This window comes from Cervus canadensis, chromosome 10 (assembly GCF_019320065.1).
Source record: "Cervus canadensis isolate Bull #8, Minnesota chromosome 10, ASM1932006v1, whole genome shotgun sequence".
Classification (NCBI taxonomy): domain Eukaryota; kingdom Metazoa; phylum Chordata; class Mammalia; order Artiodactyla; family Cervidae; genus Cervus; species Cervus canadensis.
The window spans coordinates 72,693,419-72,715,841 of NC_057395.1; the positions used below are offsets into that span (position 1 = coordinate 72,693,419).

General features: G+C 44.1%; 1 protein-coding gene across 1 annotated transcript; it reads right to left on the minus strand.

Moving 5' to 3' along the window:
- Positions 1 to 3,481: 3,481 nt before the first annotated feature.
- On the minus strand, positions 3,482 to 18,542 carry LOC122448937 (spleen trypsin inhibitor I-like). The gene is made up of 4 exons (XM_043480594.1): positions 18,443 to 18,542; positions 16,432 to 16,515; positions 12,141 to 12,336; positions 3,482 to 3,638 (listed from the first exon to the last, which is right to left on the minus strand). The coding sequence occupies exons 1-4, from the start codon at positions 18,540 to 18,542 to the stop codon at positions 3,482 to 3,484; spliced, it is 537 nt and encodes a 178-aa protein (XP_043336529.1).
- Between the last annotated feature and the right edge of the window lie 3,881 nt (positions 18,543 to 22,423).

Genomic DNA, 22,423 nt, shown 5'->3' on the forward strand with positions numbered 1-22,423 from the left:
CAGTAGCATTGATTCTCAAACTTTCCCATGCCTGTGGGTCTTGTGGAAACGTGGGTTGTGATTACAGAGGTGGAATTTTGTCCCATATGGTCACTCAAGCAGCATCCCAGACCTAAAGCCGGGCATGGCACACGATGGATGATCAGTGAGTGGATGGGAGCAAATCAAAGATGGATAATTGAACAGCAGTGTGTGAGCTCACATCCCCTTTTCAGCCTCCTGCGGGTGCCTTCATATCTGGGCCTCCATGTCCATCTGCCTCAATGCAACCTCCTTTAAAAGACAGGTGTAACACAGGTAAGCTTCTTGCAACCATTTTGGCAGCATGTCTACTTGACCCACACAAGCTCTGGGTCCAGTGCCATGTCAACCTGGCACTGGTCCAGGCAGATGGTGAGCCAGGGAGAGAGCATCTCCATCTGGGGCACAAACCCTGATATTTTGAGTAGAAAAAAGAGTAAGGGGCATGTGCAGAAGGGAAGCAGAGAGATAAACATGTCTCCACAGTAGGATCACCCACCGCCCCTCAACTGGTTTCACCAACAGGAGAGCTGCCTGCCTGAGTGGATCTCAGGAGATCAAGTGGATCTCAGGGGACCTTGGAAGATCACCTGCAAACCCCACCCCACACACAAACACTGGTGTCTCCAACTCTGTGACTTTGAGATCAGAAGACCTCAGTTTGAGTCCCACTTCTTCCTCTTCTGAACTATGTGATCTGGGGCTTAAAATTTCCCTCATCTTCTCTTGTTAAATGAGATCATGCTACTGACATTGTGGGGTAGTTCTGAAAGCAATGGAGGCCATAGATGTATATTCTTCTCCCAGCAGTGTCAAAGTCCTTTGAAATAATAATAATAATGAGTAATTATGATAGTTAACACATCTCCCTCCACCAGAGGGTCGAATAAAGGCAAGGTGGGGTGGGAAAGGGGCTGGACTGGATGAGATCAATCACTGAAGCAGAAGGGCTTATGGTTACCTCTGAGGAAGAAGGAGACCTATTTGGAAGAGAGACTGTGTGTGACTCCACTCTGGGATTGACGGAACTTCCTGCTGGTGAACTTCTGTTCTAGAAGGTGAAACTACAGCAACTAGCCCTATTTGTTCCGTTCTTTACTACAGTTGACAGCACATTTGGAAAAGTCAGGAGCCAATGAAACTAAAACTCTACGTGCTTCTCGACAACTTGCCTTGTCCTCTGGTGTTCAAAGCACATTACCTGCATAATCAACATGGTCCTCAAAATTAGTCAAATCTGGGGATTTCTTAATGCAGACATCATCATCCTTTTTTACAAAGAAGGAATCTGTGTTTCCAGGAGATGAAATGAGTTGCTCAAGACCACACAGCAGTATAGTGAGTTACTTAAACCAATCTCTTTTCATTAATAAGAAGTAATTATCACATGGCTGGATTTAGAAAAAGGCAGAGGAACCAGGGATCAGAGTGCCAATATCTGTTGAATCGTGGAAAAAACAAGGGTATTCCAGAAAAACATCTAGTTCTGCTTCATTGATTATACTAAAGCCTTTAACTGTGTGGAACACAACAAACTGTGGAAAATTCTTAAAGAGATGGCAATACCAGAACACCTTACCTGCCTCCTGAGAAATCTATACGCAAGTCAAGAATCAATAGTTAGAACCAGACATGAAATAATGGACTGGTTCAAAATTGGGAAAGGAGTACATCAAGGCTGTATATTGTCACCCTGCTTATTTAATTTATATGCAGAGGACATCATGTGAAATGCCAGGCTGGATGAATCACAAGATAGCATCAAAATTGCTGGGAGAAATATCAACAACCTCAGATATGCAGATGACGCCATCCTAATGGCAGAAAGTGAAGAGGAACTAAAGAGCCTCTTGGTGAAGGTGAAAGAGGAGAGTGAAAAAGCTGACTTAATTCTCAACATTCAAAAAACTAAGATCGTGGCATCCAGTTCCTTCAGTTCAGTTCAGTTCAGTCACTCAGTTGTGTCCGACTCTTTGTGAGTCCATGGACTGCAGCACCAGGCCTCCCTGTCCATCACCAACTCCCAGAGTTTACTCAAACTCATGTCCCTTGAGTTGGTGATGCCATCCAACCATCTCATCCTCTGTTGTCCCCTTCTCCTCCCGCCTTCAATCTTTCCCAGCATCAGGGTCTTTCCCAAGGAGTCAGCTCTTTGCATCAGGTGGCCAGTATCCAGTTCCATCACTTCATGGCAAATAGATGGAGAAACTATGGAAACAGTGACTGCAGCCATGAAATTAAGACACATGCTCCTTGGGAAAAAAGCTATGACAAACCTAGACAGTGTCTTAAAAAGCAGAGACATTACTATGCCAACAAAGTTCTGTATAGTCAAAACAATGGTTTTTCAGTAGTCATGTATGGACATGAGAGTTGGATCATAAAGAAGGCTGAGTGTGGAAGAATTGGTGCTTTCAAACTGTGGTGCTGGAGAAGCTTCTTGAGAGTCCCTTGGAAAGCAAGGAGATCAAACCAGTCAATCCTAAAGGAAATCAACCCTGCATGCACATTGGGCAGGGAAATTTTCCAGTCCCAGTGAATGCTGGCACTATCCTTATATTCCACAATCAATGCTGGCACTATCCTTATATTCCACAATCAATATCCCCTCCCTGCTAATATGTCTGCACCAACCATAGTTCCTATGTCCAACAGACCGACAGCCACAGCAATGAAGCGGATCACTCTGTATCTTGCATAAAGAATAAACTCCGAAAGAGCCATCAACACAGGAATCCCAAAGCAATCCAAAAGAGCAAATACTCTTGCTCATCTTCATCATATATTCCTCCATCACCTGTTGATCCTGGGTTCAGAAAATACTTGCTACACCCTTGATATTGCCAGTACTCTTACTATTCATAGCTAAAAGTACATTTAATATTATTTGTGATGAACTGTATGTTCTAGGTAACTCCTAGTTTTAATTTCTATGAAATTCTGAGTTTTTCATGTGCCTCCTCTGATGTCTGTCTTCTAAAAGATTTCCTGTCTTTCCCACCAGGCTCCTCTGTCCATGGGATTTTCCAGGCGAAAACACTGGAGTGGGTTGTCATTTCCTTCTACAGGGAACCTTCCTCTCCCAGGGATGAAACCCACATCTTCTGCTTGAAGGCAGATTCTTTTCACCACTGAGTTACCTGGACACTGGTTAGAGTCCTGTACTGGTATGCTCTGACAGTCATGTAATTAGCTTCTGCATCTGCTAGTCCAAGCAGGATGTACTTCCACCATTACTTTTTCAAGATGTACAAAAGATTATCACTGATTGAAATGCCAGTATCACTGTATAAATTAGGAACAGCAAGCAATAGTTGATAAGGCTCTGAAGCATGAGGGTATTCACTTTGTATCTTTCTGCCAAATACTGGCTGATGATGGCTGCCCCACATATGCACAAGGACAACATCTGACCTAAGGCAACTGTTTTCAAAATATTCCTATTCTCTTTGGACACAGGTCAGAGAAACAGGTCAGAGCCCGGCAGCCAGGTGAAGAGTTTGGCCTTGATCCAGAGTAGCAGGCAGGCGGACCCCTGTGTTTGTGGCTGTGGGCCGCCAGGTCCCACCAGCGAGGCAGTCTCCATGGGAGCCCGCGGTCTCTGGCTCCCGGAAGCCCTAGAAGTGCCGGATCCCAGAAGACGGGGGGCGATGCCTGTGCCACCCGTGGAGGCTCAGCTTGGCCCATAGGTCCGCAATGTCTCTCTCGTTGGGGATGTCTCTCTCTCTAGCTCCTCTCAAATTCGGATTCTTATAAAGTCCTGCAAAGGCTCCTCACGTCCTGCCCCCATGGCCTCTCTGCCTCATCCCCTTCCACTCCCCTCCCCTCACCCACTCAGCTCCAGCCATCCTGGTCCTGGCTGCTGGGCAAACACACCAGGCTCATTTTTGGTGGCCTCTGCTCAAGGCCTCCTTATTCCAGAGTGTTTCCCTGACCCTCTAAGCCTCCTGAATCCCCATCACTCTCTTTCTTTACAACACTCATCAGCATCTGGCATAGGATTTCCCCGTCTTCATTGTCTGTCATCCTCTTAGATAGTATATTATTTTACTATGTTTTGTTTACAGCTGTTTCCCTATACCAAGAAATGTGCCTTCTGGGGCAAAACCATAAATATTTGATAAATATTTGTCAGATAAATTAATCTCCCATGTCATTCTCATGCCAAGTGCAGAGTCACTGAAGAGACTGGATATAATAAAATTCCTGTTCGTCTATTTGATGATGAGGCCTGTTTATAATTTTGAGTCTCCTTTAACATCCTATATCTGATAGGAAAATGAAATAATAGTCTGACAGGACTAGAAAGGGAAATGTCTTGAGTCTTAACTAGCACTGTACCAACCTAAAAAGAACAGTCTGGCGTCTTGAGCATACTCAGGGAAGTACTGCATTTCCTGCTCTGCCTGCGGTTGCCTCTGGAGGGAAGATGCTCAGCTGTCACTCAACATTCTGATAAATTTCATAACGGAGAAATGATCCTATTTGGCAGATAAATTGTTTTAGAGAGGTGGTGAGGAAATGAAGGAAGGCTAGTCTTTTGGACTAAGACATTTAGGTGGGAAATGGACATCACTGACCACAAATGTTCAAACTTCTATACTCATGAATGGTAATCCTTTCAAAAACCTCCAGTCACAAGGTCCTGCGGTCCCACTGTTCAGCTGAGGAAACTGTAGATGATTTATCCTGGGACACACAGCATGTAGGTGGTAGAATCAGACAAAACACCTGTCACAACCCATTTAATCAAGTACCTGATTCTGCCAGATATTCTGAAAATGCGGAGAACTGGGAAGGGGTTCCCTGGTGGCTCAGATGGTAAAGTGTCTGCTTGCAATGCAGGAGACCTGGGTTCAATCCCTGAGTCAGGAAGGTCCCCTGGAGAAGGAAATAGCAAGCCACTCTAGTACTCTTGCCTGGAAAATTCCATGGACAGAGGAGCCTGGTAGGCTACAGTCCATGGGGTCGCAAAGAGTCATACATGACTGAGCGACATCACTTTCTTTCTGAGTGCTCAGGCCCACATAATTTTAGTCCCATAGCCCCGACCCTCACACAAGACACAAATGGGAGAGAAGAGTGAGTCTGGATGTTTTTCAAGACTTGAAATATGCAAGGTCTCTGCCAACAAGCAACTGAATCCCTAACACCCACTGAAATTCCAGGAATCAATTCACTTCTGACTCTAAGTCCATAGAAGTAGTCTAGAACCCACAGGTGAGGGCTCAGTCCCTGAGGACTGCCCATACTTTTAAGTGTTGACCACAAATCCTGCAGTCACTCATACCTGTCACCAACTGGCTATAAACTCAGAGGTTCCATGACCAAATTCCCATGTTTAATTACTTATTAGAACCACTCACAGAACTCAGGAAAGCCTTTTACTTACTGTCCCTAGTTATGTTAAAGCATAAAACTGAGAGACAGCCAAATGGAGGAGAAGTGTAGGGTAACTGGGGGAGTTGGGAGTGCCAAGCCTCCCAGACCCTCTCAGAACTCTCCCCCCTCACAATCTCTTGATGTTACCACCTCCTCTGAAGCACTCTGAACCCAAAATTTATGAGTTTTAATTGAGGGTTTGAAGTAGGCAAGTTGACAGAATCATTAGCCTTTGGTGATTGAACTCAGTATCAGTATTTTCTCCTCTCCCTGGGGAGAGGTTGATAGTGCTCTCTAATCACCTGATGGCATGTTTTGGAGTCCAGTCCCATCCAGACACTATCTAAGGTCCCATCCTTTACTCATCTCATGACTTACAGATATACAGTAAATTCCAAAAGTTTCAGGAGACCTGGGGCCTAAACGCAGACAAGGATCAATTATGGGTCCTGTTGTGACATGACAGTGAGGATCAGGGGCAAGGCAGGGATCAGGAATAGGGTCTCAGAGATGAGGGCCCTAATCTTGTAGAATCAGGTGGAATACTTTTTTTTTTTTAAGCTGAACATGTAATTATACCTTTTCAGAATCAGGAATGTCCCTGGAGGAAAAACTGCCCAATTTATCAGGGTAAATCCAGAGGGGGTTTGCTGTACCCATCCCACCCCTACATCCTATCCCTTTTCATGGACTCCCCTCAACTCCCTTACCCAACCTGTGGAGGAGAGATGATTCAGGACTTAACCTGGGCCCAGATGCAGGTTTCACCCCCTGGGGGTGAGGCCTACAGAGCGGCAGAGTCTGGCTCATCTTGGTGGCCTTGCAGGAGGACTTCTGAGGAGAGCTGGGGGCTGGCTGAGCTTTTCATACCCCAGCTGTGTGGTGGGATCAGGTGAGGAGCAGGGGAGAGGAGAAGGAAAGAGCTGAGCTAGTCTTGTTCATGCTTAATCTCCCCACCTAATCAGTCTTCCTGCTTCTGTCTGCTGGAGCCAAGAGCCCAGTAACAACACTGCTCAGACTTGACTGTGCCTATGACTCTTGTGGAGAAACAGATTGCAATTCCCCAGGTGGAATTTTGTCCAATATGGTCACTCAGGGAGCATCCCAGGACCTAGAGTAATGCATGGCATGTGATGGGTGGTCAGTGAGTGGTAAGACCAAATCAAAGGACAGGTAAGTGATCAGCAGTGTGTTAGCTTAGGTCCTTTTTTTCAGCTTCCTGTAGGTGTCTTTATATCCTGACATCAACGCCTTAACCCCATCTACTTCACAAGGCAAGTGTAACATGTCAGGCTTCCTGCAACCATTGTGGTAGCATCTCTACTGGACAGACACCAGCTCTTTACTTGGCAGTGTTCCAGGCAAATGGTGAGCCAGAGGAAGAGCATCTCCATCTGGAGCACAAACCCTGATATTCTGGGTAGAAAAAAAAAAGATTAAAAGGAGAAGGCAGGAGGGAAGCAGATAGACACACATGTCTCCACAGAATGCTCACCCACAGCCCCTTGACTGGTTTCAACAACAGGAGAGCTGCCTGCCTGAGTGGATCTCAGGGACCTTGGAAGATCACCTGCACCCCAACTCCGGTCTCTCCCTGGTTTTGGAATCAGAGGACCTCAGTTTGAGTCCCATTTCTGCGTTTCTGTAACTATGTGACCTGGGGCCACAAATTACCCATGTCTTCACTTGCTACATTCAATCATGTTGCTCACATCATGGGATTCTCATGAAAGCATTCAAGGCCATACACATATATTTTTCTCCCTGCCAAGTATAAGTCTTTTGAAATAATAATAGTGAGTAATTATGAGAGTTAACACTTTACTCCTTTGACCAAAGGGTCAAATAATGGCAAGGTAGAGTGGGAAGGGGGTTGGACCTGGGTGAGGTCAATCACTGAAGTAAGAGGGCTTTCAGTTACCTCTGAGGAGGAAGGAGACCTGTTTGGAAGAGAGACTGTGACTCCACTCTGGTACCGGGTGACCTTTCTGATGGTGAACTTCAAGAAGCTGGCACTACAACAGTCAATGCTATTTGTTCCTTTCTACAGTTGACAGCACTTTTAAAGAGCACTCCAGAGCCAAGGAAATGAAAACTCTGTGTGCTTCAAGACAATTTGCTTTGGTCCGTGGTGTTCAAATTACGTTAGCAGCATAATCAACATGGTTCTCCAAAGGACTCAAATCTGGGGATTTCTTAATGCAGACATGATCATCCTCTTTTCATTAAAAAAGAATCTGTGGCTCAGGGCAAAGAAATGACTTGCCCAAGACTACGTGGCAGCATAGTGAGTTAAAAATGCCAATCTCTTTTCTTTAATATTGAATCATATTCTGTTACAGTTACAAATGAATAATTTTAATAAAAATTTGATTCTGTATATGTTCATAGTATTACTGTTACTGCACTCATATCTGAAATTTATTAATATGTTACTCTTATCAATAGTTGCACCAAAGTTTTAACATATATCATATCTTTTCTCTTCTGACCACAATATTATGAGATTGATAGATGAAGCAAAAAGCAACCTCTGAGTTGTAAGGCCTGACCTGGCCACAGTGGGGCTTCTGTTGTTCTGCTCAACATCAACATTTCACAGAACCTCAATATCAGACAAGTTCATTCTGTGTCTCTGAAATATCAAAACAAAAACAGGACATTCGGTAAATATGTTTGAACACAGACACAACAATTGCATTATACAAACCACCAAAATGACCATGCATCCCCCTATCTTGAGTAACTGCTATTTCTTGACCAAGTACAGCTCTCAGCTCTATCTAGTTTTCCCTTTATAGAGTTAACATTAAGATATCCAATGTGCATGTATACTATCTATGGTGAAACAGATCACCAGCCCAGGTGGGATGCATGAGACAAGTGCTCGGGCCTGGTGCACTGGGAAGACCCAGGGGAATCGGGTGGAGAGGGAGGTGGGAGGGGGGATCGGGATGGGGAATACGTGTAAATCTATGGCTGATTCATATCAATGTATGACAAAACCCACTGAAATGTTGTGAAGTAATTAGCCTCCAACTAAAAAAAAAAAAAAAAAAGATATCCAATGTGAGGAACAGTCCACTTCCTAACACTATCCATCCAAAGAAGATGAAACCCTCACCAAAATCACCTAACACAGCCCACCTACTAGAATATCTTTCTAACTTCTCTTAGTACATCATATGGTTTTCCAAAGAGATTCCTGTTCCTTACTGCAGTGAGTAATAAACCCAACTAGTTCTACTAAAAATGGAGGTGTTTCTAGCAGTCTCCAATGAGAAATATTAACAAGTATAAGCATTATCCTTATTTTATAACAAAAGAAAGGAAAGCTCAGAGCTGTTGAGAAATTTGCCCAAGACTGGAAGAAAGTAAGTAACAGCACCAGCACCCTCTGTGTTCTTGTTTATTACAATACTGTGCTTACAGTGGTCCCCAAGACTCACTTTCCCCATCTGTCATGAAAAAGATACTGTTTTCCCAAAGTGCCTCCATCCTACATCTTCCCTGAGACAGGAGCAGGAAAATATCATCAAAGTGGCTTTACTTGAGAGAGTGGGGACCTGCCATGTTAAGAAACAAATATAGCACTTAATGTCATCTCCATGCCTCCATTTCTGCTCCTGAAGGACACTTAGAATGGTTAATAGAATAATTCAGGCAAGATGCTAATACAGAGCTTGGGGCACTAAAGGGTAGCTGCCCTTGTTTAATTCAAGTAAGAAGCCCCTTCACTATATGTGACCTCAGGAAATCAGATTCTTAGAAAACAGGATAACTAAGCCTTCTTCCAATTCTCCTTCTGAGAGTCCAGGAGAACAACTCGCTCCCCCAGTTTGAATTGAACTTAGAAGTAAGGAACAAAAGCTTTCATACTGAGGTGTCTGTGTCCCAGGTTTTTGTGTAGCTCGGAGTGGCTATTAAAAGGTCAATGATGCTATAATGGGCTTGCTTCCTATACCTGGTAAGGCATACTGTGTGATTAGGAAAGGGGAGATGCCCACTGCTCTGAAGAACAGTGAGAAGGACTACCATTTCCATGAAGCCTATTGGTTAAAGAGAAGATATTAAGAAGAGGTGGCAAGAATACACAGAACTATACAAAAAAGATCTTCATGACTCAGATAACAATGATGGTGTGATCACTCACCTAGAGCCAGATATCCTGGAATGCAAAGTCAAGTGGGCCTTAGGATTCACTATGAACAAAGCTAGTGGAGGTGACAGAATTCCAGTTCAGCTATTTCAAATCCTAAAAGATGATGCTGTAAAAGTGCTGCACTAAATATGTCAGCAAATCTGGAAAACTCAGCAGTGGCCACAGGACTGGAAAAGGTCAGTTTTCATTTCAATTCCAAAGAAAGGCAATGCGAAAGAATGTTCAAACTACCGCACAATTACACTCACCTCACATGCTAGCAAAGCAATGCTCAAAATTCTCCAAGCCAGGCTTCAATAATACGTGAACTGTGAACTTCCAGATATTCAAGCTGGATTTAGAAAAGGCAGAGGAACCAGAGACCAAATTGCCAACATCTGCTGGATCATCAAAAAATCGAGAGAGCTCCAAAAAACATCTACTTTTGCTTTATTGACTACACCAAAACCTTTGGATCACAACGAACTGTGGAAAATTCTTAAAGAGATGGCAATACCAGACCACCTGACCTGCCTCCTGAGAAATCTGTATGCAGGTCAAGAAACAACAGTTAGAACTGGACATGGAACAACAGACCGGTTGCAAATCGGGAAAGGAGTACGTCAAGGCTGTATGTTGTCAGTCTGCTTATTTAGCTTATATGCAGAGCACATCAGGCAAAATGCCAGACTTGATGAAGCATAAGCTGGAATCAAGATTGCCGGGAGAAATATCAATAACCTTAGATACGCAGATGACACCACCCTTATGGCAGAAAGTGAAGAAGAACTGAAGAGCCTCTTGATGAAAGTGAAAGAGGAGAGTGGAAAAGTTGGCTTAAAATTCAACATTCAGAAAAATAAGATCATGGCATCCAGTCCCATCACTTCATGGCAAATAGACGGGGAAAAAAATGGAAACAGTGACAGATTTTCTTTTGTGGGGGGCTCCTAAATCACCACAGATGGTAACCACAGTCATGAAATTAAAATATGCTTGCTCCTTGGAAGAAAAGCTATGACCAAACTAGACAACTTATTAAAAAGCAGAGACATTACTTTGCCAACAAAGGTCCATCTAGTCAAGGCTATGGTTTTTCCAGTAGTCATGTATGGATGTGAGACTTAGACTATAAAGAAAGCTAAGAACTGAAGAATTGACACTTTTGAACTGTGGTGTTCAGAAGACCCTTGAGAGTCCCTTGGACTGCAAGGAGATCAAACCAGTCCATCCTAAAGGAATCAGTCCTGAATATTCATTGGAAGGACTGATGCTGAAGCTGAAACTCCAGTACTTTGGCCAACTATGTGAAGCACCGACTCATTGGAAAATACCCTGATGCTGGGAAAGATTGAAGGAGGGAGGAGAAGGGGACGACAGTGGATGAGACGGTTGGATGGCATCACCATCACAATGGACATGAGTTTGAGTAGGTTCCGGGAGTTGGTGATGGACAGGGAAGCCTGGCATGCTGCAGTCCATGGGGTCCCAGAGAGTTAGACACGACTGAGCAACTGAACTGAACTGAGCTATTGCTTAAGGTTTGTAGTTGCAAACAACAGACTCCACTCCAGTCAGTTTGATTTTGAATATGCATTTATTGAAATATAAGCCACAAGGTTTGAAGTTACAGAAAGGAAAATTGCAACATCATTATAGGGGGAAAGAACTTGTTTATTGCAAAGACTTCTCTCATTACTGATGCTGAGACTGGATGCTGGAGATACCACCTTGGCCAGCCACAAGGAGAGCAGTGATGGTGTGGAAGGGGATCAAGGTGAGGTGCCGTGAGGACATGGATTAAGGCAAGAATCCTGGTGTCAAACCACAGGCTCTATAGTTGCCTGGATCGGGAGGAATGTGCTCCCTCATTCCTTCCTCAAATAATTATAAACTGTCTCCTTGGTGCCAGAAACTGTGTTAAGTGCTCAGGATAAAGGGAAGACTGGACCTCATGAAGCCTAGAGCCAGCTAGGTGAGACAGAAGTAAGGCATGTAGACCCATGGAGGAGAGGAAATAGGCTGGTTCTGCTGAGGAGGGTAGGGGAGAAAAGAACGAGAAGACTGAACTGTTTCAGAAGCAGCCACAACTCAGTCCTGCAGGGATCCTTCTCAGACTTCAGAGTTTCTGGGGATCACTCTTCACATGTCCTCTGCAAAAATAAAGAACCTGCTGAGTGCCATCATTGTAGCCCAGACCTGGACACCATTCATCATGACAGAGCCTAGACTTTCCAAAAAATATGGAACCATAGTCCCCATGGCCCAATGGACAACAAGACGGAGATAAGTTTTCCAAGCCAGAGGGTACTCAGGAGCACTGCAGACTGCTCTGTAGGGTGGTTGAGTCAGTGTTCTCATCTAAGAAAGAGGAGCATGTGATCAGGCTGAGATGATCACAAAGAGGCCTCTGGGGTTGGCCTTCTGCCATTCTCTCCCTGAAGAACTCGCTTAGTGTGTGGTTTCACAGGACATTGCAGCCTCCTGGCAGTAGCGAGGGGGAGGACACTGTGCAGGGTGAATGGTGTGTGGTCCCCTGAGCTCCACCTCTTTCCCCAGCCCTTCCCCTCCTCCGGTGCCCTGCCCCCTGTCTTACCACAGGGACCCTGACCCTTGAATGCAGGTCTTAATGCACTCCTCTTCAGTGAGGAAGTTGTTCTTCTTTCCATTACAGCCACCATATATAAAGTGCTCACAGTGCCCAGTCTTGGCATTGTAAAAGTATCTGATCTTCGGGGTAATGCAGGGACCTGAGAATTTATGCTCCAGGCAGAAAGCAGGCCTAGAAGCTGCTGAAATGGGAGGGGCAATGAGTCAGTTATGAGGATGATCATCACAGCTCGGTCTACAAGGTCAACAACTGAAACCACCTGTTTGTTTGCAATAAAGACTGTTAGGGTTGCAGAAGATGGTCAAATTGAAAAGCCCATTTGTAAACCTCCTTTCTGGAACATAATTATGAATGTTGCTAGGCATGACACAATATATTAATTATGTACAAATTTATATCTCCTCATGAAGCATTTTAAGAAAAATTGGTACAATGCCTTTGATTAGAGTTGCACTATAAAGAAAGTTGAGAGCTGAAGAATTGATGCTTTTGAATTGTGGTGTTGGAGAAGGCTCTTGAGATTCCCTTGGACTGCAAGGAGATCAAACCAGTCCATACTAAAGGGAATCAGTCCTGAATATTCGACTGATGCTGAAGCTGAAACTCCAATACTTTGGCCACCTGATGTGAAGAGCTGACTCACTGGAAAAGACCCTGATGCTGGGAAAGATTGAAGGCAGCAGGAGAAGGGGACAACAGAGGATGAGATGGTTGGATGGCATCACCGACACAATGGACATGAGTTTGAGTAGGCTCTGGGAGTTGGTGATGGACAGGGAAGACTGGCATGCCGCAGTCCATGGGGTCAAAAAGAGTTGGACACTACTGAGCAACTGAACTGAACTGAACTGAACAAAAACTTCTATAGGACTTACCTGTGGTCCAGTGGTTAAGAATCTGCTTTCCAATGCAGGAGTCCTCCTGGGTTCAGTCCCTTTTTAAGGAACTGAGGTCCTACATGCCTTGGAGCAGCTAAGCTGCTGGACCACAACTACTGAGCTTTTGGCCCACAACTAAGACATAACATGACAAAATGAATACATAAATGCTCAAAAAAAAAAAAAAAACCCCACACAGCTCTACAACAACCAAGAGATATCACAGGTAAAAAAAATATTCCCTATGTGTCAATAATTACGGGGTCTAGATACCTAGGTTTTATAATACTATTCTCCGTGCTTATGCAGATGGTAAAAGCTTTCCACCATTAATTTTAAAAATGTGAAGGAATCATGCTATAGTGGAAAAAAGCATGAAGAAAACATACCAGTGTGTTTACTTCTGATGCCTCAGGATGACTGTATAAATTGAATATTGATATTGTTAAAATGTTGATACTCTGATCATAAGAAGAAATATAGGTGTGTGTATTTTGTTTTTGTTTCTTCATCCTTTTCCTGATGCTGAGTTACTAAAAATCTTGGTATTTCTTATGTGAGAAGAACAATAAAAGTGTCTTCTGGTACGTGAAGTCAGAGATTTTGGAAAGACCCTTGTAACCCAGATTGTATTGCACAGAAAAGGACCGCCTTTCCTTCTTACCCTCCTATCCCACCCTGTGGTCTCCATCTCCTCGCCTTTCCTCAACCTCAGGGAGGGTAATGGAGCTGTCTGTCAAACAGTCTCCAATGGCTAATGATTTAATGCATTATTAAATGCATTAATGAATGCAGTAATGAAGCCTCCATAATTAATGCAGTAATGAAGCCTCCATAGAGGCCTCAACAGAGCAAGACATTCATGTTATTCAAGAGAATTGAAGTCGACCCAGGGAACAGCATAGATGCGCACTTGAGCACTGCTGGAGCCTGCTCTCTGGGCCTCTGTCTCTGCCCTTTGCCCCCTAGAGGGCACTCTCGGTACTGCTGCCCCAGGGATCCTGTTAGTGTTCAGTCCTGTCCCATTGTTCCTATGACCAGTCCCTCAGTGACGACTCTGCTCCGAAAGTCAAATTCTGATTCTTATAAAGTCCCTCAAAGCTCTTCATGACCTGCCCCCATGGCCTTTTGGCCTCATTCCCTTCCACTCCCTTCCCCTCCCCTCTACCCATTCATCTTCAACCACCCTGGTCCAAGTTGTTGCTTAAACACAACAGCCACATTTCTTCTGCAGCCTCTGCTCAAACCCTCTTTATCACAGAAGGTGTCCTTGACCCTGTAGAGAAAAAGCACAGCATCTTTCCTCCAAATCACTCTCTAACTTAAAAAAACTTATAACCTACCATAGGATTTCTCCCCTTTGCTATTGTTTGTCTCTTTCCTAGAAAGCAAGCTATTTGCCAGATTTTTTTCACAACCCAAGAACAGTGCTTTGTAAGGACTTACAAACTCATTTTCATTCTCTCAACAAGTGCAAGGTCATTAAATAGGATGGGCATAATTGAATTCCTTTTAGTAAAAAAATCACCTTGATGATACGGCACATCAACATAATAGTCAATCTCCCTCTAATATTCAATCTCCTGACAGGATAATAAAATAATGTGTGCAGGTGATCACTAACCCAGCAATCTCTCTGAACCCAAACAAATATGAGTTTTTATGGATGTTTTCAGTAACCATAATGATTGAATTAGTGGCCATTGCTGATGGATCTCAATCTCAAGAGCCTGCCCATCTCCCCAGAGGTGATAGTAAGAAAGTGGTGAATTTCCAACCTCTAAATGGGTGTTTGAGTTTTTCAGGAGACCTGCCTTTTCCTAAAGGTTTTCCAGATCATTTTGCATGATCTGGATGCATGATCTGGTAGTGTATCTACTACCACTAACCAATTCCCCAAACACCCACCAGGCATCCCCCATCAGCTGACATCTGAGATGAAATCCATGCAGTGAATGTGAGAGGGTAACAGGCAGGAAGGCCAGGGGTCTCCAAATGGAAGAAATAGGCTGCAAGTGCCAGACATCTTTATCTCTCTTAAGCAGCAGGAGGAAACAAACTGGCAATATTTTTTTTTTCCTTCTCTATACAAATTTAAAAGGAGGTTTCTCTTAAAATGCTGTGTTGCCATGACACCTGGTTTCACCTGAAGCTAACTATTCTCATATCTTGAGTTAACCAATGCATTTTTTTCTTATGGAAATGTTTGTCTTAAGCTATGTTAATGTACCCCAGACTCTGTCTTCAAGTTCTGCCAAATGGCTCAGAATCTACTTGACAAACCTGTATGTTATACTCAGATATTGTTCCCCTTATCTATGTAAACAAAACTATTTGTATGGTAATCTGCCCTTCTACAGAGATTCAAGTTAATGTTTTATGGCCTAGGATGAATCATCTGGTGCCAGGATTATCATAAAATGCAATTTATGGATGAGGGGTCTGGTGCCATTCTGAGTTTTTTAAGACATCCCTTTCTTTCATTAACAGACTGCTAGTGACTATATAGGAGCTTCCCTGGTGGCTCAGAGGTTAAAGTGTCTGCCACCAATGTGGGAAACCCGGGTTTGATTCCCTGTGTCGGGAAGATTCCCTGGAGAAGGAAATGGCAACCCACTACAATATTCTTGCCTGGAGAATCCCATGGATGGAGGATCTTTGTAGGCTACAGTCCACGGAGTTGCAAAGAGTCGGACACGACTGAGTGACTTTAATTCACTTCACTTCACTTCAGTGACTATATAACATCCAGCTGAAGACTAGGAGGCGGGTACTCTTTCCGCCCCCTTCTGATGCCTATGTCAGAAGCTTTCTCTATCTCCTTTATACTTTAATAAAACTTTATTACACAAAAGCTCTGAGCAATCCAGCCTTGTCTCTGGCCCCCAATTGAATTCGTCTCCTCCGGAGGCCAAGAATCCCGGTGTCTTACTGTTCAGCAACAACCTTTCAAATGCAGCTCCCACAGGTTGAGGGCTCAATACTGTGCTCACTTTAGTGCCAGCCATGTGGTTCAAATTTGCTTATGCCTGTGACCAAATGGCTAAAATATGGAGGTCCCATGATCCCTCCATATTCAATAAATCAGTGGAACTGGTGACCAAACTTAGGAAAATCCTTACTTACTGTTCTCAGATGAATATACATGAAAATTCATGAACAGTGAAATGGAGATCTGTAGGGCAAAGCAGGAATGGAGGTGTGTGGAACTTCCATTCCCTAGTGGAGCACAGCACCCTCACATCACATATTGCATTCCCACCTGGAATACTCTCTGGTCCAAATATTTGTGAATTTATATTGAGGTTTCAAGAAATAGGCTTATTGATTGAGTCATTGGTCACTGGTGACTGCTCTCACTCTCAGTGACCCTCCCCAGAGATGCAGAAAGTACAAACCTTTATTCTCTTCTTGGAGTACTGGTGTTGGGAGCTCCTTTACTGAACGTTTCTCCAGTTGCTTTCCAGAAATCATCACATGACCTATTAGAATAAATTTCAAGAGTCTCAGGAGTCCTGGTCCATGAAACAGATCAAACATAGTTAAGAAAATAACAGTCAAAAGAGGACAAGGGAAAGGGCCTGGACAATTTAGTAATATTATGTCAGCCTTGGTCCCACAGCTACCACACAGGAGCTGTGTTTCTTCATTTCCCTGCAGTTACTCTCCTCCCTCCACATTTTCTGATTAGTTTTAATAAGAGAGGACTAATCATTATTTGATAAAGAAATACTTCACTATTCACCTCTCCCCAAGCCTCACATGAGCCCTCATATCACAGGAGAAGGTGAGACTGGGTTTTTTCCTGACATGAAATACATGATTTCTCCACCAATACCATGCAATTCCCAACACCCAATGGGAGAACCACAGTTAATTGACTTCTGATACCAAATCTGTGGAGTTAGTGCCAATGCCACAGGTTGAGGCATCCAAACTGTCCTCTCTTAAGATGCCAGCCAAGTGGTTTCAAGTCACTCATGCTTCTGTGAGAGTTTCAATGACCCTACCTCCATGCTCAAAAACTTAATAGAACTGTTGACCAAACACATGAAAACCCTTACTTAAGATAGTCCTTAGATTAATATGCACAATGAAACTCAGGAACAGTGAAATGGAGGAGATATGTAGGGCAAAGGGGGAGTGGAGGTGTGTGGAGCATCTGTGCCCTCGTGAGCACAGCACCCTCATGACACCACCGTTAGTTCCCACCACAAAAGCTCTCTGAATGACAGTATTTATGGATTTTTATTGATGGCTGACTAAATAGGCATATGGATTAAATCATCAGCCAGTGCTGATTGGTCTCAATCTCTGTGCTTTCCTCTCTCCCCAGAGGTGCAGAAAGCTCAAAGCTTTAAGTCTGTTTTTGAAGATTCTCTTAGTCAACCTTTTTAGTATACCGAATTTTAATTCTTTAACAATCTTGTGGTCTATGAAAGACAAAAATTCCAAAATTGTCTGGAATCTTGGGCCATGAATCAGGACAAGGATCAAATATGGATAATACTATGATAATCAAAAGAGGACAAGGATAATGGTCTGGCAACTTTGCTAATACTGTATCAGCCTTGGTCCCATGAGCCAACCAACACAGAGTTGTGTTTCTTGCATTCCCTGCAGTTGCCCTGTTCAGTAGTTCCAGGGTTTTCTCATTAATATTTATAATAGAGGGATAACCATTATTTGACACACACAAATATATAAATGCTTTCTGGCCCCAAGCAAGTAGGTAGACAAATCTTTTCAAGTGAACATATCTTGTTGGAAAATGACCAAAATTGGCCAAGAAATGTGAATAAACTCTTTATAATTATGACTGGCAATATGGTCAAAGAATCCAAGTTACAGGTACTTTCTGCTCAGATGAGGAAACTGTAGATGACTTCTTCCAGGCCACAGGGCACATGGGTGGCCGGTTTCATACAAGATATTGCCCTGTCACAACCCATTTGATATACATATGTATTTAATTTTAAGATATTTCCTCATGAGAATCATAATGTGAGTGGAGTTAAAGATTTGCAACTTCAGATTTCCCTGATGGTCCAGTAGTTAAGAATCAGCCTGCCAATACAAGGGACATGGGTTCTATCATTGGTTTGGGAAGATTCCACATGCCTAGAGGCAACTAAGCAGGTGAACCACAACTACTGAACTCAGATGCCAAGGCCCCTGCTCTGCAACCAGAGAAGACACCCCAAGGAGAAGCCTACACATCGCAACCAAAGAGTAGACCCTAGACTAGAGAATGTCTTTGTGCAACATGGAAGAACAATACAGCCAAAAACAAACAAAAGTCTCACCCAAGTGGCAGGAAACATTCCGAGAGTGTTGGCAGCACCCACCCAACCCCTTCCAAGAACTCTCCTCATTTCCCTCCAGTCTATAGAGGAGAGGTGAACCTACCTTTGTCCTGGGTATGGTGTTCATACACCGGGGTGCTGTCCACCAGGATAACCAGGAGGAAGAGGAGGGCTGCGGAGAGGCAGAGCCGGTTCATCTTCATGGCCTTGCAGGAGGGCTCCTGAGGATGCTGGGGATGGACTGGGCTTTTAGTATCCTGGCTGAGAGGTTGGATCAGGTGATGAGGAAGGGAATGAAACAGGGAGGAGCTGGGTCAGTCCTGTTTATTGTGAAATGCCCCACCTAACCATGCCTCTTGCTTCTGTCTGTAGGGGGTCAAATGTCCAGTAACAGCAGTTCTCAGACTTGACTATGCCTGTGTGTCTTGTGTAAACACAGATTGTGATCAGATAGATGGAGTTTTGTCCAATATGGTCACTCAGGGAGCATCTGAGCACCTAGAGCAGTGTATGACACATGATGGATGGTCAGTGAGTGGATAAAAACAGATCAAAAATGTATAGGTGATTGGCAGTGTGTGAGCCCAGGTCCCCCTTTCCAGCCTCCTGTAGGTGTCATCACATCTGGGCCTCAATGCCCTGACCCCCCTCACCTAGCTCTGAAGACAGGTGTGACACGGGTCACCTTCCTGCAACCATTGCCACAGCTTCTGCACTGGATGGACATCTGCCCTTCACGAGGGACTGGTCCAGACAGGAACCTAACTGGGGAAGGTGGTGTCCTCCTGGGTTGTAACCGTGTTTACTGCTTCACATAAGGAATAAGGGGAGGGGTGGGCAGAGGGGAAGCAGAGAGCTGAACTCATCTCCACAGCGATGACCACCTGCCGTCCTCACCTGGTTTCACAAACAGGAGAGCTGTCTGCCCGAGTGGACCTCAGGGGACCATGGAAGTTTGCCTGAAGACACCCCCTGCAGCCACTCCAGTCTTCTCTCCCAGTGGTTTCCAAGTCATAGGACCTCAGTTTTGGTACAAGTTCTGCCTTTTCCTATCTTTGTACCTGAGGATATAAATTCCTTAGAGCCCTGTGTTTTCAGGTGTCACATGAGATCAGTGCTGCCCACATCATGGGATTGCTATGGAAGCAACAGACACAGCAAACATATGTTCCTTCTCCCTGAGAAGTCAGAATCCTTTGTAATATTAATAACAACAGCAATCAACCCTGAATATTCATTGGAAGGACTGATGCTAAAGCTGAAGCTCCAATACTTTGGCCACCTGATGCAAAGAGCTGACTCATTCGAAAAGACCCTGATGCTGGGAAAGACTGAAGGCAGGAGGAGAAGGGGATAACAGAGGATAAGATGGTTGGATGGCATCACCAACTCAATGGACATGAGTTTGAGCAAACTCTGGGAGACGGTGAAGGAGAAGGAAACCTGGCGTGCTGTAGTCCATGGGCTCACAAAGAGTCAGACATGACTGAGATACTGAACTACAACAAATGAGTACAAATCACAACCCATAAATCAAGTGCATGATTCTGCCAGGAATTCTGAAAATGCAGAGAACTGAGAAGGGGTTCTCTGTGCTCTGCCCCACATAATACAGTCCCAAGGCCCTGACCGTCATACCAGGCACAAATGATAGAGAAGAGTGAGTCTGGGTATTGTCCCCAACTCCAAACATGTGAGGGCTCTGCCAACAGCAACCCGTTCCCCAGCATCCACTGCCAATCTCAGAAGTCAATTCACTTCTGACACTAAATCCACAGAGGTAGTGTAGAACCCGCAAGGTGAGGGCTGGGTCCCTGAGGACTGCCCATACTTTCAAGTGTTGATCACAAGTCCTGCAGTCACTCACACTTGTGACCAGTTGGCTATTAACTCAAAGGTTCCATACCCACCTCCCATGTTCAATAACTTATTAGAACTACTTCCAGAACTCAGGAAAGCCCTTTACTTACTGCCCCAAGTTATTATAAAGCATAAAACTCAGGGACAGCCAAATGGAGAAGCGTAGGGTAAATGGGGAGTTGGGGCTGCCAAACCTCCAAGCCCTCTTGGGATTCTCCCTGCTCTCAGTCTCTTGATGTTATCACCTCCCCTGATGCTCTCTGAACACAATGTTTATGGATTTTAATTGAGGGTTAGAGGTAGGTGAGTTGATAAATCATTGGCTATTAGTGATTGAACTCAGTATCAGTAACCTCTCCTGTCCTCAGAGGGATGGAGGGTTGACAGTTCTAACCTTCTAAGCACCTGATGGAACATTCTGGAGTCCAGTCCCAGGCAGATACTATCATCCAGACACTACCTCAGATCCTATCCTTCACTCATCGCATGATTTATGACTATGAAAAATTCCAAGAGTTTCAGAAGGCCTGGGGCATGAACAGCGACAAGGGTCAATTACAAAACCCGTGTTTTGTTATGAAACGACAATGAGGGTCAAGGGTAAGGCAATGACTAAGAATATTGTCTCAGTGATGAGGTCACTGATCAGGTAAAGTGCCAGGGTCCAGCCTCGGCAGGATCCAGGGGGTACCCTCAGGATGAACGGCGTGGGCGAGAGATAGAAGACACGTGAGACCAGCCTTGATAGGGCCAAGTCTGCGAGGGAAAGAGAGAGAAAGAGAGAGAGAGAGAGAGAGAGAGAGAGAGAGAATGACCAGACGGGGGTGTAGAGAGTCTGGCAGAGTCTGGCAATGCTTTATTTTTTACCATAGCTTTTATACCCTAAGTTAGTACATTTCTAAGGGGAAGATAGTTTAACATTACATCAGCTTGTCCTTCATGAAACCAGGGTGTTTTCTGCATACTTCTTTGTTTATGAGGGTCTTGTACATTATCTTCTGGCCTGGGGGCCTATTAACATTTTATGCAATCAGGTGAATGTAAACCTATTTTCCGTTTTTATGGTGACCTTAACTGAATGGTAGCAGTCTCATAGGGAAATAGTACAGAGTAGAATTATATCCTTGTTAATACAAAGATTAATCCTTCTGCAAAATTGACAGTTGCGTTTATCTAAGAAGTTTACCCCATACAGACTCTGCGGCTTCAGTGAGGCAGTCTCTGCCTAGCACTCCTGGCTGACAATTAACAACCATCTCATTGTTACCACACTAGGGCTAAGTCCTTATTTCTCTAGATCTTAAACTATATTAACAATGGTTTCTATAACACTACCTTAGCACATTAAAAGCAAAACACAGCAAGCAAATCTCAACCCAATAACCACCTATAGAACAATTTTTCTTATGTTTTCGAATATGACTCCTTTACCCCTTAAAAAGGCTCTATGTCTATTAGGGCTTTTATATAATCAGGTTCTTTATGCTATTTTATGATTAGGATATTATAAGCAATCATGCATATTAGCACCAAGGGCATAAATGCATTTGGCTAACAAACTACCAGCAAAGGAGTTTAAATTAAAACACTCCTTTCACCCTGAATAATCTCATAAAATACCACCACTTGGGAAACTTATTGATTAAAGTTCTAAATTGATTCTTATTTGGGAAGAGATCGGGGAAGGCCTTCCTGCCTGTGTCACAGAAATTAGGGAGTAGTCCATTGAGGCAGGCATCAGAAAGACATCTTTAAGGTGAGCGCCGGGGGCAGCTTTTCGAAACTCCTGAAAACCTGATCTGCCTTGCCTGTCAGGCTTTCTCCTCGTGACCTTGTCATGGGTGGGATCTCATAAGCTGGCCTTTTCGAAACCCCTGAAAACCTGATCCGCCTTGCCCATCAAGTTTTCTCCCTCATGGCCTTGTCATGGGTAGGGTCTTGTGTGTTGGCTCCCGGCAGTAAAGTCTTTTTTTTTTTTTTTTTCTTTTTTTCCGAAACTGAACATGCAATGATACCTTTTGAGTGTCAAGGAATGTCCCTGGAGTGAAAACTGCCTAATTTACCATAAGAAATGCTAAGGGTCTGCTGTACACACCCCAGCCCTGCTCCCCAGCCCCTTCCATGAACTCCCCTCATCACCCCCTCCCCAGCCTGTAGAGGAGAGGTGAAGCCAGAACATCCCTTAGGGCGGATTCCTGCTTCATCTACCAAGTGCCCAAGGGAT

Coding starts and splice junctions, on each gene's coding strand:
- LOC122448937 (XM_043480594.1), bottom strand. CDS start 18,542: ATGAAGATGAACCGGCTCTGCCTCTCCGCAGCCCTCCTCTTCCTCCTG. Junction 12,337..16,431: donor ACTCCAAGAAGAGAATAAAG/GTTTGTACTTTC, acceptor CTCCCATTTCAG/CAGCTTCTAGGCCTGCTTTC. Junction 3,639..12,140: donor CAAGGGTCAGGGTCCCTGTG/GTAAGACAGGGG, acceptor CGGCACTTCTAG/GGCTTCCGGGAGCCAGAGAC.